The sequence below is a fragment of the Epinephelus moara genome, chromosome 2, assembly GCF_006386435.1.
Source record: "Epinephelus moara isolate mb chromosome 2, YSFRI_EMoa_1.0, whole genome shotgun sequence".
NCBI classification, from domain to species: Eukaryota; Metazoa; Chordata; class Actinopteri; order Perciformes; family Serranidae; genus Epinephelus; species Epinephelus moara.
In genome coordinates, this window is record NC_065507.1 from 22,751,136 (window position 1) to 22,769,425 (window position 18,290).

General features: G+C 42.6%; 1 protein-coding gene across 1 annotated transcript in view; it reads left to right on the forward strand.

Annotated features, from left to right (window-relative positions):
- The window catches only part of LOC126403890 (collagen alpha-1(XXVI) chain), a 31,684-nt gene that overhangs the window by 1,183 nt on the left and 12,211 nt on the right, over positions 1-18,290 (forward strand). Inside the window, exons 3-5 of the mRNA XM_050066713.1 lie at positions 785-888; positions 17,313-17,374; positions 17,473-17,599. Coding sequence (XP_049922670.1) covers positions 785-888; positions 17,313-17,374; positions 17,473-17,599 — 293 coding nt within the window. The remainder of the gene's footprint in view (positions 1-784; positions 889-17,312; positions 17,375-17,472; positions 17,600-18,290) is intronic.

Here is an 18,290-nt window from a genome sequence, read left to right on the forward strand (position 1 = left end):
CCCCCCCCCCCCCCCCCGCCCCGCCTTCAGCCAAGTCTTCTGCTCCCATCAGCTCTTTCAGATGTCTGTGATGGTGATACTGTTTCTGTCATTAACGTGGGGCGTCTTACATGGTGACAGGGGCGGATTTGATGATTTGGGGGCCCTCAGTAAACACAGGCTTTATTTCTATTAATACAGCATTATAGAAAAACTCTGTTAAAAGTTAAAGTCTTGCATTAAGATTTTTACACAAGCAAGAGAAGTATTATCAACACAATTAACTTAATTTTCAAAGTCTTTTAAAGGTTTCCCTCTGAAATAGAAGAGACGAGATCACTCCTAGTGTAACAAAAAGGCAAAAATGCTCCATGAATACTTGAATATATATGCAAGACTAAAAAACATTGTATCATACAGAGGTAATCTCTCTCAATCATCACATCTCAATCACCGCTATAAGTGTGTGGCAATGTATCTCTCTGCAGAGACTCTACCTTTTGCATGCTTTTTCTTATCTACTGTGTTCGGGGTGTTTATGGGCGTGTACCCCCACAGCGCCCAAGTGAGGTCGAGGCTTTATAAAAAGGTAGCGACCAGGTGCCAGATCATAGCAGCACACATCCAAGACAGCGCTAACAAGGGTGAATCTTGGGTTGTCTTCTCTCTTCTATCACTTTCACTGGCGAGCATGTACAAACAGTAACCAACCATTTTGCATAGCATAGCTTTAGTATTAGGCAGTTTAATGATGTTTGTGCATTTGTATGTAGTTTCAAATCAGTTAGCGTGTGCTGTTTTCCAGCTACAGGACCCTGGTCAGGCCGTCCTTCAAAGTTGCCTACAAGCAGGTGACTGCACTGGAGTGGAGATGCTGCCCAGGCTTTGTGGGAGAGGAGTGTCGTGAAGGTGAGTTTCTTATCTGTGCTTTTTTTTTTTCTCTTTCAGATGATGCAACTTTCTCCATTACTGTAGAGGAGAAAGTGGTTTGAGGCTAAGTCTCAGAGGGACTGAAATAAAGGCCATGTGTTCTGGACCCATCTGTGTCTTTTTAGCAGCTTTGCCCACATCAGTGCCTCGTTTTATGTTTGATGGCGTGTTGTCGGGTAGCTTGCTAATCGTGCTTCTGTGCAGCCCTTTTGATATCACTGTAAAGTTGTTTTGAATGAAGATTGAAAGTCTGTTTTCGATTACTTTTGGGAGCAGGGACTGCAGTAAAACAACAGTTGAAAGGGATCCCATGCCCTGCGGTTTTGTACCTTTTCTTTTACGGCCGTGCATTCAGGACACTTCTGTGCCTGGAAGGAGGATCAGAGACACCAACTGTCTCCCTCTGTATGTCTTCTTTCTTTGTGCATGTCTGTTAAGTGCAGACAGCACACAGTCTGTCTCTCTCAATATCATCATAGCTGTTGCAGTCAAAAGCATGAATGAAAAAAGCTCAGAGGAGCGTCCAGCAGAGTAGCTTGTAAAGTGGGAGCGAGTGTAGGTCTCATGATGGGCAGCGCTGCCTCAGGATACCGCAGACCGCAGGCTCGGGGCCCAGTAAAGACCAAAATTTTCACCCAGGGGCGAGACACCACAGTCAGCCTTAAGAAACAGACTGTGAGGGTGGATGGAGGTCCAATGTGGGCTGCCTTTACTCCTCTGTTTATACATGTGTGAGTACATTTATGTGTCCAGTGCTCACGACACTGACTAACACATTTTCTTATGTTGTATTATAAACATTGTAGATGCCTGTAAAATGGTGCTTCAGGCTTCACCGGCTCAGAGTTATTTGAAATGCAGAGTTTTCTATTAAAACCATTTAGTACATTCGGCAACTTTAACAGTTCTTTGGGGTTGGGCAATGCAGCAATGCCTGTGTCACTGAAAAACACTGGCATGATCGGTCCACACATGTCCAAGATTAACAGTTACCTCAATGACTAAGTTTTGCTTATTGGTCATAATTACCGCACCTTGTTCCATTTTGCAGAAATTATTCATTGTTGCACTTGGAGGGCCAAGATTTACCACGAGTTAAGAAAATACACATTATTACTAATGGAATAAACACAGACATTATAACAAAGCCTTTGGAAACCATTATTTGGATATTATTCCACACAAAGATTAACACATAGCTACATCCGCTGAGTCGGTACTGCCAGAGATTATGGTTCACTTGAGACCAAAGTGGTTGCAGGAGTGTGAATAAGTAATCTGGCTGTTTATTTAACGTTTGCTGAAATGTATTTGCAAGTTCTAATGGCTACAGAACGGGAGGAAAATTGCCTCCATATGGAGAGACAGAAGGCCACAGTCGAGTGAGCGGGGAGACCTGAAAGACAGAGGCTGATGTCACTGACAGTCTGCTTCACACCGGGGAGAGAAGGAGAGGACACTGAGGGGAGAAAGTTAGGACCAGTGCACAAGAAACAACAAGGTGTTAGAATTGGCAGTGCAGAAACAGCTGTGTAGCAGGAGAAGAAGAAGAGAAGGGAGAAGTGAAGTGTAATGAGGAGGGTTTCTGTCCCACAGGGCTCCAGCTGCTACAAGCTGCCCAGACGGCAGCGAAGCAGAGAGCCGGTTCTGTGGGAAAGTGGCCCCACTGAGATTAATGAGCATGACACTCCTCCACGAGGCCTTTGTAACATACGTGACCACGCCAGGATCAGGCTACAGCTCCGAAACAAAGACTGGTTCTCCTCATGTAGATTAACAGAAGTAGGTGGATTCATATGCAGTATAAATGTATGTCAGGACTACCTTGGAAATAGCTGATAACACCACTGGAGAGCATTTTAAAGTTATACAACAAACTTTTCTGTTGGCACTCCAAAGAAAGCTTTGTATTAAATGGTTCAACAAACTTACAGGCTGATCATTCTCACTATATTTCACCTTCATGGCTTGGATTCCTGGAGCTGTTACATGTTTCTGTTTGATATCAACTGTTATTGTTGACTGGTTATTGGAAGGGAAGACATGACAATGGCGAAAATAAGTCATGCATCACAACTTCTCGAGAGTCTTTTGAGCATTTTACAGGAAAGAGCTTTTCTAAGAATCAACGAAAATAAACTCATTTGCCTTTTTGTTAAGAGTTAGATGAGGATATTGGTTCCACTTTCAAGCTTTGCTAAATGTGAAGCTACATCCAGGAGCTTAGCTTCGCATAGAGACCTCACAGAAATAACTGGTCCTGGTGAAGAAACAGTGTGGCACATAAAGCAACACATTCTCACTCCGACCTCGTCACATATTGACATGTGGTCATGGAAATTCCACGTCCACATACAATGTGCAAGGTATCCTGAGTGCATTGGTTGTTGACGTTCTGGGACAAGTTCTGCCTGTTACAGACATTGTCTTCTCTCAAAATACACTCCATTTTCACAGGAAATTTGACATTTTAATACAGTCTCTTTCAAAATAAATGCACTACGTTGGTACAATAACGCGAATTGATGTTTTTTTTCCTTCAACAACAAAAGTGCGTGGTTAGGTTTAGGAAAAAAGAACATGGTTCGGCTTTAGAATCTTATGGGACGCGAACAATGCTCTCTCTGGTGAAAGTCTGTATTTGTTGGACCCATCTACCACCTCACCTGCTTGTCCCAGACTTTCACCACCTTAATGTTCATCCTTATCCCCCTGACTCCGCGGGGCACCGTTAAACTATAATAGCAACCGGCCGCGTATCATTGCCAACATTAAAGGATGCCTTTTTTCATTGGTTCCTGACGCCGCAAGTCACTGCCCAAGCGCTGGATTTTGACGACTTCGGAGTGAGATTGGGCTCCATAAATTACCCATAAAACCATAACCTGGCAGTTTCACACTTCAGTTTTGTTTGGAATTACACAAACAGGATGTAAGGTGATTGTAGGCAGATTTTGTTACCTTCGTTTTGACCCAGGCTAGCTGTTTCCCCTTGTTTCCAGTCTTTATGCTAAGCTAGGCTAATTGGCTGTAGTTTCACATTTACTACAAAAGCATGAAAGCAAACAAGAGTATTTCCCAACATGTTAAACGCTTCCTTTTAATTGTGGATCTTTTTGGTTGGTAACAGAGTGTGTGTGTGAGTTTGTGCATTTATCCTTTATGTCTTCATGTCACTCAGCCAACACTGAACATGCAGCTCTGTGTGGCTGCAAACTGCTGCAATGGGGGCTCTGAGCCAGCTGTTTTATCAGAGCGAGAGAGGACAGCCTTAACCAATGAAGATGACATCACCTCTGGCTTTAGTTTGATGGGGTTCTGGCTCCACTTCAGAGGCCCCTGAGGCCCTCAGAGATGTAGAGACAGGGCACACGAAGACGGCTGGAGTCCAAGTTAAGTCTGTGTAAGCTGAGGAGATGCTTGTTTCTCTCACCTCCTCACACGCGCTTGTTGTTTTCATTGAAGAAATGAATCATCCTGAAATATTTTCTGTCACACTCTAATATCTTGTTCTTGTGTTACCACCCCTCAGAAAATAGACATTTATGAGGGTGACTTGGGGCACAAAATGGTTTTTTTTTTTTTTTAGTCTGCTGCAGTCTGAGAGGTGCAGTGCCCAATATAGAGGCCAAATCTGCACTGATGTCAGTGCACATTATCAGTATGTCAGATTTAGGATTCATATTTCTTACCTCTTACCCTTCAAATCAGTCCAAATGGAGGCTTCATGCGCAGTTCTATCAATGCATAGAATTGATTAGTTGATCACACAGGTGTAGATTTCTAAGGGGATGCAGAATACACAAAGGGATCACACACACACCCAATACAGACATGAAAGTAGCAGAGGACCTTTATTTTGATTAAAGACATTTCCACCACAAATTGATGCAGAGAAGATCACAAATCAGTGCACAAAAATTCACCAGACTGCAGGAAATTAGCTGTTTGACGGTCAAATTTCCATGGTTGACTGACAGAAAAATTATCAGTCTGACAATCAGTTAATCATTCAAGAAATTTTTCAAGCAGAAAGTGCTGCCTTCCTCTTGTTTCTCAGCTGAGAGGATTTTCTGCTTTGCTTTCCCCTATGTGATACTAAACTGAATATATTTGCATATTTGGACTGAACGAGCATTTTCAATACATTGTGCTCAAGGAAATTAAGAAATTTGCAATGGACATCTGTCACTATATTTTACACTAAGCAATTAGCCAACAAAATGTTTGACATTTAACACGTAAATCTGCACAAATTTAAAACAGATGCTGTTGTTAATGCTGGTTATTAATCACTTATTTAATGTGCTTCAGCAACTATTTCCACAGTGGCTTTTGACTTTAATTTTAAGTCCTTTAGTGGGTTTTCTGCCTCTTGTTTTGCCCCCTGTTATAACCTTCTAACACTCTGACATATTATGGAGCTTGTGGCCGAGCCTCTAAGGCCGAGCTGGTCTCAAAGCCTGAATTTTTCTGTGTTTGCTAATGGAAAGTGGGTGTTTTCAGAATACATTTCGTTGACACCCTGACCCGTCAATATTTTTGACAGTCTGGTTTGTGCTGGCTGTGTACAGTGCATCTCAAGATTTACATTTTGCTTTCAGCAGAGCTGTGCTAACACATGACGGCATGGAACACATTTGGGAGAAATGTGTTCGTAATTTCCCCGCTGTTGGCCCCTGCCCCCACCTCCCCACTCCATCACAGCAGCACCCCCCAGCACCCATTTGCACACATGATCATATTAACAGTAGGGATTGTGTGTGAGGGAGCCTCATCTAAGAAGAATAAGAGCTGGGACCTCCCCTGATGAGAGCAGTAACCTTTGATCTCATGCAAATGCTCAGGAGAAGAGGTTTAACAAAGTTTAACGCAGGGTGAGACAGCACAGGAGTTTATTTAGAGAAGTTAAAGATTAATTTTATTAAAGAAGTGAAAAGGTGGCTGGAAGATTAGGATGTCAAAATGTGCTAATCTGTTAATGTTACAGCTGTGAAGCTGCTAAAGTCACTGTTTCCCCTCTGCAGCTGGATGAGGAGGAAGTGTGTTGAAACCCATCGTTAGAGGGATTATCTAGAACACCAGCTATATTATATCCTTCTGAAATACCTTTTGAATTCTTCCACTTTTCCATTTTATCATATGCTCTCATCCCCTTGCAGGCCTTTGCTCTTTTGCCCTTGCCTTGCCACTGCTTTTCCTTGCCACCGCCGGGCTCTTTATCTTTTATACTCTCCTGCTTTCCACTTATCTAACTTCCTATGGCCTTTAGATCTGCTGCTCTCCTCTCCTTGGAGTAAAGTGATAAAACAGAACCATATCCCACATGTGTTCCTCCAGCCTGCAACCTCTGCAGAGTGAGGATATGACTGATGTCTCTGTTGCGTCCCTAGTTGTGCTCATATATAGGTCAAACGGTGCCCTCTGGCCTGCTAGGAGCTATGGGATAGCTCAGCTGTTCCTGGTCCTGGTCTGATCTGCCTGATGGATGACGCTCTGTGCGTGCTTCTTCTGTGGTTTTTCATTTCTGTCATCAGCTTATCGTTGGGTCTTCCTGCCTCCATTTGTCCCTCTGTCTTTCTGTCTGCAACTCCACACATCTGTTTAAGCTGAGTTGAGCAGGTAAAGTTCCCAAGTTCCTAAAAAGGTTCCTGGAAATGACTGGGAGGTCGATAAGAGCCACATGTGTCCATGAAGGTTGGTGTCAGCTGAAGGTTCTTGCTGTCAGGCAGTCCATTCTCCAGAAGAAAATGTTGGCACTGTACGTTTCTGCAAACCACAGATACATAAGTGACACAGTTCTGATTACATGTATATGAGCTGATGCTGTCATCTGGAGGTGGAAGGGAGGTTGAAGGCCATTATACCTCGGTGAGATGGCCGTCAAGCTGCTGACCACTGTCTGCGACCAACAAACAAAAAAACTGGGTGTTTTGCAGTGACATATCGGGGCATTTTCCAGCTGTGGTTGTGGCGCCAAATTTGGGTATTTTAAGCCAAAACGCAATCTGTTCCACACCAAAACCAAGTGGTTTTTGTGCCTAAAAATAACCACATCTTATCCACAGCATTGTTGAAGCATAATTAAATGTTAAGTTTGAACATATCTTCTATTTATTTAAATATAAATGTTACATATCCATGGTTTGCAGAAACATATCCATGGTTTGCAGAAACATACAGTGCCAACATTTATTCTGGCAATTGGGTTGCAGTAGTCAAAACAGGCCAGGAACCTGTCAATGTGTAAGGGTGTGTATATCTACCTGCGTGCCGCCTTCAAGCCCCACTAGGAATTTCCCACTCACTTTTGTTATTTTTACTGAGTAACAAACCCCTATTGTTTGTGCTGGTTTCTCTGATCAACACATGTACCACACTGACGGCTCTGTACCTGTAAGCACAGTGAGGCTTTTAGCAGAATGCTAACATAAGCATGCTAGCTCTCAATGACAGTGTTAACATGAAGGATAATGCTTACCATGTTTGGTGAGCACTGTGGTAAACTAAATTAACTTAACATATAAGCATGCTTAACTTTTTTTTACAGACACACCAAACTGATATCAAAGAATGAGTTGTGACAAACGCTGCGTCGCCTCATGTCACCTGTCTTTCAGCCAAAAAGTTCCCCTTGAGCACATGGCAATGACTACAGCCAACAGCCAGCTAGCACATACGCTCTGTCTGCATGAGAGGAAATAACTCTCCACACCAGCAGGTGGCAGTAGTCGGTATTTGTCATTCAAAAAGGGAAACCAGAAAACCAACAGGATGGATTCAAGATGCCAGTCAGCCAGTTAGCACATTTACAACACAACCAGATGTTGAACGAACAATTGATAATTACTGTGTGCTAGCCAACAATAACGAAAACAATTCTGCAATGTTTCTGCCGAATAATATAATGAGTTTGTTTCAGTCTCACACCCTCTTGACTCAGTCGTTTGTTTGCTATACACGCTTCCGTTTCTCTTCTCATGTGCTGAGCTTAACAGCCAACCAGAGTGATTTCATTCATAGATGGGCTCCGCCAGGACCAACGCCATTTCAATGTGCTGAATCAGCCGAATGAATAGAGCTGGCAAGCGCCAACCAATGTCCATGGTTTGGGACACACTGCAAAAACTAGGGCAACAGACCCCCAAAGATGGCCCGACACTGACCAACAGCAGACTGACAACTTGGTGTGTCAGGGCTCTTAGCGCTCAACACAAAGTACAGATGAGGCTAATGGGAATGTCATTAGTGTTTCAGTTGTTGGAAAACCAAAAATATTTTGACAAGATGATGCCCCTAGAGGAAAAATTTATGAATCACCAAAGTGAATAAAATTAGTCTTCAGGGGTAAATTAATGTCTGTGCCAAATTTCATAACAATCCATCCGATAGTTGTCGAGATATTTCTTTCTGAATCAATGAACCTATTGAACGAATAGCAGTGCCGCCCATGAAACCCTAAACACTAAACATCTACACTCAAGCTTACATCAGAACATCTGTCTTCATAGTTTCTACTTTCTTGCATGGCTCACATGCTCCAGCCTCCAAAATCAGAGATCTCTGCATTTCTAGCCTTGTGTGTTCTCATGTCATACTTAGAATATTTCTGATATGACTAGCAAGCAAGTCATATTCAGCTGCTCTTCATCTTTTTGTTTAATGTGTCTCCACCTCTTTCATTCTCTCAATTTCATCAGACATTGCTACATCCTCAAAAATGTTGCCCCTGTTTCACTAAATTCACACGCCATCATCTCATAGCACGACGATGACTTTATGTCTGTGCACCAGCAGGGTCGTCCATCTCTAACTGTGACTGATGTGTAGCTAGTGTTTCAACACTGGACGGCGCAGCGTGATGGGACGAGTGGATGCATTCTGGAGGAAATGATTGAGAAATTAGTGTCTCCTCAGACTGGAAGAGATTCAGCTTCATTGTTTCATGACTGTGCCTGTCATGTAGCAGCATTTGAGGGGAGGAATGTGAGATATTAGCACCTCATTGGGGTTCTCAAGTCCATTATTTAGTCGTTGACCGTGCTTTGTTCTGCATGAAATAATGGCACCATGCATCAAAGTTAATGGGAAATTCCATTAATTGCTAGGTATTTCTTAATTGCAAAATGTTGCAACACTTCAGTTTAAAGAAATGCTGTGTGGCCTGTCAGCTGGCATCATGCTGAAGAATGCTAAATGGTTCCTCTGTGGAGAACTAGACATATTGGTTTTCAAAAAAAAAAAAGCTGCGTTCACCATCCTCCACCAGCCACCGCGGTCAAAGTGGGTGTGTGATTTAGTGAGTGAGAGGGTTTGTGACAGTAGGAGTGTGTGTGTGTGTGTGTGTGTGTGTGCATGTGTGGGTGTGTGGGTGTGTGTTCTGTGCCAGTTGTTCTCCATGCCAGCAATAGCTGACCACTTGCTGGCTGGGGCCGACACACAACAGGCTCCTGGGACACAGCCAGCTCTTGGAGGCCGACTGTGGTCTGCACACACAGACATGAACACACACACACACACACACACACACACACACACAAACACAGCTTACAGACTGGGCACAAATTTGTCTGTGTATCTTGGGGATGTGACAGCGACTCCTAAGATGGCCCAAGAAGATGTTTCAATACATCATCCTTCCGTCCTGCTCATAAATACAGACAGAGCGAGCATTTAGTGGCAGTGAAAATGACTGTCCCCAGCTGTGTGCGTCATGGTTTGTTTTGTGGTTGTCTGTGTCTCTGTGTGTGGTTGTGTGTGTGTGTGTGTGTGCGCGCGTATTAAAACTGAGAGAAATTTCGAGTGATTTCTTTGATCTATATCCAGGTCTGATGTAGGAAATGTCTCAACAGACGATGCCCGCAGTCTTTCTTACCCTCTTGCCAAAATATCCTGTGCTGTCTTGTCCTGTAGATCACACAATAATGGAAGGCATGACTCATCAAACAAGTAGTTGTTTTTGTAGTTTGTTAAGTTTGCTTGCTTCCTCTGATGTTTAAAATAAGATTTATCTTCCAAGAGTTTTTAATCTTGTTTACACTCTCATGCTTCGCCTGAAGGTCTGCTCCAGTCTCTCCATTTTCATCGCTAGACTTAACACTTGGGCTTATCACATACGACTAATGCCAGCTTTCCCTCCCTATCATGTTATTTATGAACATCTAATCCTTCTGCATGGTGCATTACCCAGCAATCCAATATTTTGGTTAATTGCATTTTATGTGATTAAAGTGTCTGTGGTCATTTAAAATAATTCTCACTTGTCTTGTAACTGCATTTTCTATAGAGACAGAGCATATGTAGTCCTGCCCCCACGAGATGGGAAAACAATTTATTGCTCTCTGCTGACTTTGTACTGAGTAAAAGTGCCTCCTTGTCACTTACGTCTGCTAGTAAACAACAAAAACATGCCTAAAAGCTTCTGTGTGGTCAGCCCTGTCTCCTAGCAATTAAGTTTGAAACAGCAAAGATGTTTTGAGGGAAATATAATGCTGAGCAAATTACATTTTCTATTAACATAATGACGAAATGTTAGTAAGTAACATATTTGGCAAGTCGTAAAAATGATGACAGCCTACTGAACGAATCAGCAAAATGTTCACCAACAACATATTTCAGTTGCGTTTCACCAAAATAGGCAATCTTGCAATACAGTATCCACTCATAGTGGCTGTTGCATTATTTCATACCTTTTTTATTAACATTTAACCAAAATCACACATTGCCCTATCCTCATTCTCGGAACCCATCCGCTGTATTCGGCGTCTGACTTCCAGCAGACCGCGATACAGCCTCTGGGGGCAGACCCCAGATTTTTTGGCATTCAGGTTTGATTTGGGCGGAGGAGGTGAATTTCCGTTTCTGACTTCCGTTTATATATAAGTAAATATGCTGAACCATTGCGATGGATTCAGAGTTTGCAGTGACGCCAATTATGTTCCACCTCGTTAGTTCACCGCACGGACCGTTTAACCTGGCAACAACTGCAGCCGGCTCAAACATGATCGGACAATATCACGCGGACTACAAACAGCCTACAACCGGAAACCAGGGCTCTTCCGCTCTTCTTCCGGAGGCAAGATCTCCGGGGTTTGCCTACAGACTCTACATTCACTGAATGTAGAGTGTGTATATAGAGACTACCCTAACCTTAACCAAAGTGCTTTGTTGCCTTAACCTAAGACAGGAGTTTGGACACAAACCCAAAGTTCTGGTGTCAAGGTCTTTGTACACCCGTCATCCTCCACAACCACCTCTGTCCGAAGCCTACGCGGTACATGAGTGTAGAGTTCTGTTAACTGAAAGAGACGTTCTCTAAACATAATACAGGTAGCAATTACATAACATCCATCCATGCATTTTCAGCCGCTATCCAAGGCCAGATCGTGGGGGCAGCAGGCCAAGCAATGCACCCCAGAAGTTCCTCTCCCCAGTTCCTCCTGGGGGATCCCAAGGTGTTCCCAGGCCAGACAAGATATGTAATCACTCCAGTGTGTTCTGGGTCCTCCCTGGGGCCTCCTACCAGTGGGATGTACCCAGAACACCTTTAACAGGAGGCGCCCAGGAGGTGAGATGCCCGAACCACCTCAACGGACCCCTTTAGACACGAAAAGGCATTGAATTACATTGCAACAACAACATTATACACACATAATTCCTTGGAGAAGGGGTTGGTGTGGTGGGATGCACTACTAATAGGGTAAAGAACCCAGAGCTAAGATTTTGTAAGCTACTAAACCAAAAAACTACAAGCAATAAGGTGTGAGGCACCAGCAGTAAGAATGAGAAAACTGGAATCCTGACACTCCCTATGCCTACATAAGGTTGAATAAGGTTGAAGCTAACTAAGCTATGCAGGCCTGATTCTGATCTTTGTTTGGTTAAATGATGATCTTACCTTGTGATTTGATCAAATACTTTAGCGGGATCATTTCTTTAAGATAAGCAAGGTGAGGAGAAAGGACACAGAGATGGACCAGCAATATTGAGTTTCACGGTATATCTTTTCCTCTTTGGCAGACAGGGTGCTAAATTAATTCTATAACATGCTGAAATCTGCTGTTTTTAGCTAGCTACAGACATTCTGTTAGTGTTTCAGCAATTGGTTGCATATTGTGGTGCTGCTTGTTTTCTCCTCCAGTGGGCATGGTTTTCGGAGTATGTTGTTGTTGCCCTCTGTCTCTGTCTTGTGAATAGAAGAAAAGATGAAAATATTTAAAGGTGTTCCTATAATTGCTGGTCGTGTCATTCTTCAGTGAAGTTCCAGTCAGACAAGATGTAGCATCTGCATAGCTGAAAAACTGCTCAAACATACAAATCCTTCCCCGGCTTCTCTCTGGAGCAGAAAACTTTCTCAATTCTCTCTGTTTATTTGGCTTCCCACTAAAGACAACACAATCCTGAATCTTTCCCATGAGCTGAGCGCAATCCAAGAAAAATAACCCTGTCTTATGTTGCCATGGTGTAATTATGGCTCCAAACAGACTCTATAGCTGCGTTCCCGTTCTAAACATCAGCTCGAGCGCAGCGGAAGTTTGGTTTTCTAACCCAACATAATTAAATTCCAACTGGAGAGACGGAAATCCCGCCCGCCCCTGTTAGAAAAAAAAACAGAAAAGAAAATGCAGTTTTGCTCTGGTTCACATTTACGGCAGACTGACTCAGTTCTGGTGTTTTCCTGTGGTGTATGTTTATGACATAATTCGATATGGCTGGTTTTATTTCTGGCTGTCGTTGGACAAGAGATGAGGCTTGAACAAGTTAGCTCATTAGAGTGGACTTGGAGCAGCATGACTTTAGCGTCCGAGGAGCAGAAAACCATCACGGACGAGGCTGCTTTGCTTATTTGGTTGTCAATTGACCATAGAGCAATGCAGCTACTTGACACAATGCACTTTGAGTGAAAGTACTACACTGTCACAATCAGTCTCTCCACCTACATTTAAACATGTACTAACTTCTCTGAAGCTTGTTGAAAGGCTGAGTGAAAGTGGGTAAACACGTAACGAAACTAAGAGCCATGCTAGCAGCTCTGTGAGGCTGAACTAAGACACAGTGACGGTGCTTTGTCCTAACGTCAGCGACAATGACGCTGCTAACATGCTGATCACAAGAAGAGAGTCCTGTTCTAATACAGCTTCTGTAGTGTCTGTAACTCAATGCAGTCTCTCACTAGGTTTTTCTTTAGTCTTTCTGAACAAAAGAAGCATATTCCTGCTCGTTACTTTAAATTTTCAGAGAGAAATCTGCATCTACAGCACTTGATAATAGAAGTCAGAACCTTTGAATACGCGCAAAGTACAAGTTGCATGCTAACTACCTTGTGAGCATAAAAGAAACAACACTTCCCTTAAAAATATACCAGCTCATCTGAGCAGGTGTTTACGCCACTGTAACTTCGTTTCATCTATATGTATAATATCCATCTCCTCTGTTAGCTGTAATCCCTGACGTGATGGTCTGGAGCTTATGGGAAAAGTTGTTGCGTAAAGGCTGCTAAAAAAAAGAAAAATTTAATCAGCAGTGTATGTTTTAAGGTTGTCTCCTGCTCTTGAACCCGATATCTCAAGAACACCTTGAGGGAATTTCCTAAAATTTGGCACAAACGTCCACTTGGACTCAGCAAGGATCTGGTGGTCATAAGTCAAGATCACTGTGACCTCACAAAACATGTTTTTGGCCAAACGCAAGAATTCATGCACTAATCATGACAAAATTTCACACAAATGTCCAACAGGATGAAATGATGAATTGCTGACATTTTATATCCCAAAGGTCAGAGGTCAGCTTCACTGTGACATCGTAATGTTCTGCAAAAAACACTTTTTTGGCCATTTCTCAACGTCCTAGCTCAGGAACAGAGGGGGAGACACTTATCTTGAGTGTCCATCTTGAAATTATGCTGATCTTATAGACCTTCTGTGCTGCCTGGGTGAAGATGTGTAGCTTTGTAGCTTCTTTGGAGCAACATCCATATTTGAAGCATGTTCCACTGTCATGGGTACATATAAGTCTGGACCGACATGAATGTAAACTGCAACTTGACTGGTTGGTGGAGGCATACAACCAATAGGCTGTAATTCTAGTTTTTATTTTTATTTTTATAAGATACTTGTCTTTATCTGGACATGCTGTGACGTTTGTTAATTAGCACTTAATCACAAAGCTTGCCTAGGACGCCAAATGTGCTAGGTCCAGCACTGAATCCATCTAAAAACTGTCGCAACATAACAACAACATTAATCTCATGATGACAGCAAAGGGAAAGTGAGGGGTTCACCATAACCATCAGGATTCATCCTCTGGGAACTATGAATCTCTGTACAAAATCAAATTGCAATCAGTTAAATAGCTGCTGAGACATTTCAGTCTGAATCAAAATGGTGGATCTCCTGATGAACCCGCAAACTGACTTTGGCATTCCCAGAGCTACACCGCAAGCGTGTCTACAAACTAAATGTCATCACATCATCACAGAATAACTGTTGGAATGCATCACAGATTGATGTGCTGTATATAATAGAGAAAGAGTGTGTCAGAGGGTGGAGACTTCCTCTGGGCTAATGATGAATAACTGTAGGAGAGATGAAGGCATATCAACTCATCAGGCCTCGCTCATTGTGGAGCCCATGATTGCCCACAGTCTTGCTGTTGTGCGGCGTGCGGCTTTGATGTCCTTGGTGTACTCTCTAAGGAAACCTCAGCGCAGTCAGTCACAACAAACTCATGTGGGGTCATTTTGGCCTTGGTGGTTGAACAGCTTTCAGTATTTGGGTTGATGAATCCTGAGGAATGTGTTTTTGGGTCGAGCTGTTGATTGTTGTTTCCGTTTATGGCTGCGCTCCAGGGCCAGAATTTTTGAATTGAGGCACTGAGAAACCACACCCAGACTGATACAGCACTGGACTGGATGTACATGACACACAGATACAGACGCTGTGTAGACGTTTACCCCGTCCTATTTCAGTGAAGCAGAAACCTCAGCGGCTGCCATTAGTACCTTGTGTCCTGCGTCCAGAGACGCTGATTTAGGCAAACCAGAGCTGTTTGGGTCATTTTTGTTGTTAGTTATTTATGAGCACCAGTTGTTCCTCGTTCTAGGTATCCCTGCTATGACCACAATGTGGGTGGATCCCGTCTGTGGGACTGACAGCTGACATTCCAGACCTCTTATGAGCCATAGACCAGAGGAAGGCTCACATTTAGAACAAACACTGGGTTTTTCTATAAAAAAATGTGCCATTCTGTGTTTTGGACTGTGGACTACAGCTTGTGTAAAGGCTCCAAAACTGCAACACAGTGAGGAATGTGTAGGTATCTGTGGTTTTGTGGTGGCTAGAATGGTATAATTTGTGGCAGAGATCCCCAAAGTGTTCAAAACAGACTGAGGGTAACATAAAAAGCAACTGACAAACACAAGTACATAAATATTTTGCAGGTGCTGAACAGAAAAATTAATACAAGAAACCCAAAAAATTAGCAAATTGTTTCATTTTTCCCCAAGTGTTAGTGCTATGTCTTTCAGGATAAGACTGGCATTATTCAGTATTTTGCTTACTTTCAACAAATGCTAGCCTGACAACACCGGACCAAATTGCAAATGCGAGTTAGTCTGGAGCCTCTTCATTTTCGATTTCCAAAGGGTATTATCAACGGCCGTGACTTATGCTCGCCGTAGTGTCCTAGGCACGACGGTGTGTGAGCCAGAAACGATATCATCATGTATTTTACGTCAAGTGTGAAGGCTACATAAGTTGTCAGGGATCATTGGAGCCACGCCCCAGATTGGATAACCCAACGAAGGCCAGGTCAAGTGGAATCTGTCCCCTAATGGGAGTGAAGACCAGACACATCTGCCAGAGCAAATAAAACATGAGCTCGCAGATTTGTCTGTTTCCCAGGCTAAACAAATGCTTTTAAAAGACCAAAACCAACAATGCATTAGTCCGCCTGTCAACACTCACTGACTTTGTTTCCCTATTTGTGGCACTCAGCCCCAAACCCATTGGTTCCTAGTGAAGATTAATCTTTAAAATATTTTTTCATAGTAATAATGGGTCAAATGACTACATGTGATGCAATAAAGGGTCGCTCATAATGATGAAGCAGAAACAGAATCATTGTCTTAGTTCTGTGATTAGGTTAAGGCACAAAAAAATATTGGCTATAGTTAGGAAAATCATGTTTTGGCTTAAATTGCCGGGTTTTGGGGGCACAATCCTGGCAGGAAAAGCAGCGATGTGTCTGTAAAAAACGACTGCTTTCTGTGGCACCGTCCCTGCTTGAAAAACACAGATGGGTTGTTTTGTAACACCCACGTTTGGTGATGGAAAGTTTCTGGAAAACCACAGATGGCTCACCACAGATCACAAACATTTGGGGCCTGAAAATTCACTGGAAACAAAGCAATGACTCATAACACAGCCTGTTCTATGGTTTGTCGGTCTCGAACAGTGGTCTACAGTTTGGCTGTCATCTCGTCTAGGTGTCACACCGTCCACCATCCCCTCTGACTCCTGATGATAAATTCAGCTCATATATTATGTCACTTTAGAAACTATATCATACATTATATTTACAGCACCTGGATAGTATATGTTGTATTGACCTAACATGAACTACAGTGCCTGTGTTTATCATAATGATTGGACATTTTGCTCAGTGCAACAGTGTGGCTCATTGATGTCTTTTTAATAGTGGAGGAATACAATATATCATGTTTTGGCTACACAGACAACACGGTTTAGATGGATCAATTCATTGTTTTTTGTCTTTTCTTGGGATTTATTGACAGTAAGAAAAATGTAGACTATCATCAGACCTCTCCATGGAATATATTGCGTCTTGAAAATGAGTATAAATCACATTTTGTCTGGTGGACTTAAGGGAAACAGCAGTGAAAGTATATAGAAAGAGGTTTGTGTTTGCACTATAACTTTGTGTGTTACATTACATTTACACACACACAGTTTATGGTTTAGGTATCTGGAGGAGGATGTGAGTGTGGGCACACAGGCCATCACTGCGAGTGGGCAGACAGATGGAAAACATGCCGAGTCAGGAGACAAGCAGGTGTGCGCCAGGCTTGTGTGTGTGTGTCTGTGAGAGAGAGTTTCACGAGAGGTCTGATAATATTTACTCTGTGAGTGAGTGACATGATTTAAGGAGGAATTCTTTATAAATTCCTGCGTCTGGTTTGATGGACATTGTTCTTGTGTATCTTGGCTTGACCTGCTCAGTGTGAGATAGAGAGAGATCCTGCTGATGGTGCCAGGATGAAAAAAAAAATGGGGATGAAAGAGACGAGGCAGAAACAGAAGGAAAGGAAAAGACAGACGAAGGAGAAGGAGATGCATGTGTACTTGAAAATTAAACTCATTCTAGTCTGTCTTTCTCTCTCACAGAGTGTTTGAATTGTACCAGTTTCACTGACATGAACAGCAGGATAAACGCCATTGAATCAAAGGTAACAAGGATCCCCACAAGCCTACTCGTTATTTGAAGACAAGACTGGGTAAGCGTTTGTACACTTTACACACATAAAATCTGCTGCTCTTGTTTCAGATCAAGCTGTTAGAAGATGGACGCTCATCCCTGCAGACAGTCAGCAGTTCACCAGAGGGCTCCACAGACAACGAAGTGGACGCACCCAAACCCACTCCTATTGGGCCGCCATCATACCTGCCACCAGGTATCAACACTTCAGGAAAAACAGATGTAGTGGAGATGTTGAAGAGCTGTTTCAATGTCTGTAAAAAAAACTAGGTGCAAAAGCAGTTCTGTTTTGTGTCTGCATTTGAAATAATCAACAGTAAATGCAGTTTTAATATTCAGAGATAATTAAAGGAATAGTTCACTGCTATTTAAGTCAGAACTCCAGTGATGTTATGGAAAAACTTATCATGTTAAATGGTTACACAAAAGTTCAATATTTGCATCTTCACCGGCTTCATTTGGCTCCTACTGATACTTTTGGCCTGCAGTGCATCCTTCTGGCAACAGATAGAACACAGACTAGATGGGCGATAGATTATTGTCCTGTGGCACTCATGTTTTGGTGGATGTTCAGAAATATAATAGCCTTTTTTTAAATTTATTTTCACTCACTTAACTGACCATCTTAAGTCCGGTGGTGAGATGCAGAGATGCAGTAAGGAGGTTAAAGGGGTACTCCAGCAATTTAGCCTTGCACTTTCATAAAGTCGGGGGACTTGTGTGAGAGAGATTTAAAGGGCCAGTGTGTAATATTTGGCATGGTTTATTGTCAAATCTGAATCTGAATCTGAATATTCTACCCATTAATATGTTTATACAAGTGTATAATCGCTATAAAATAAAATTCGTTTGGTTTTCGTAGCCTTATAATTATGCTTTTATATATA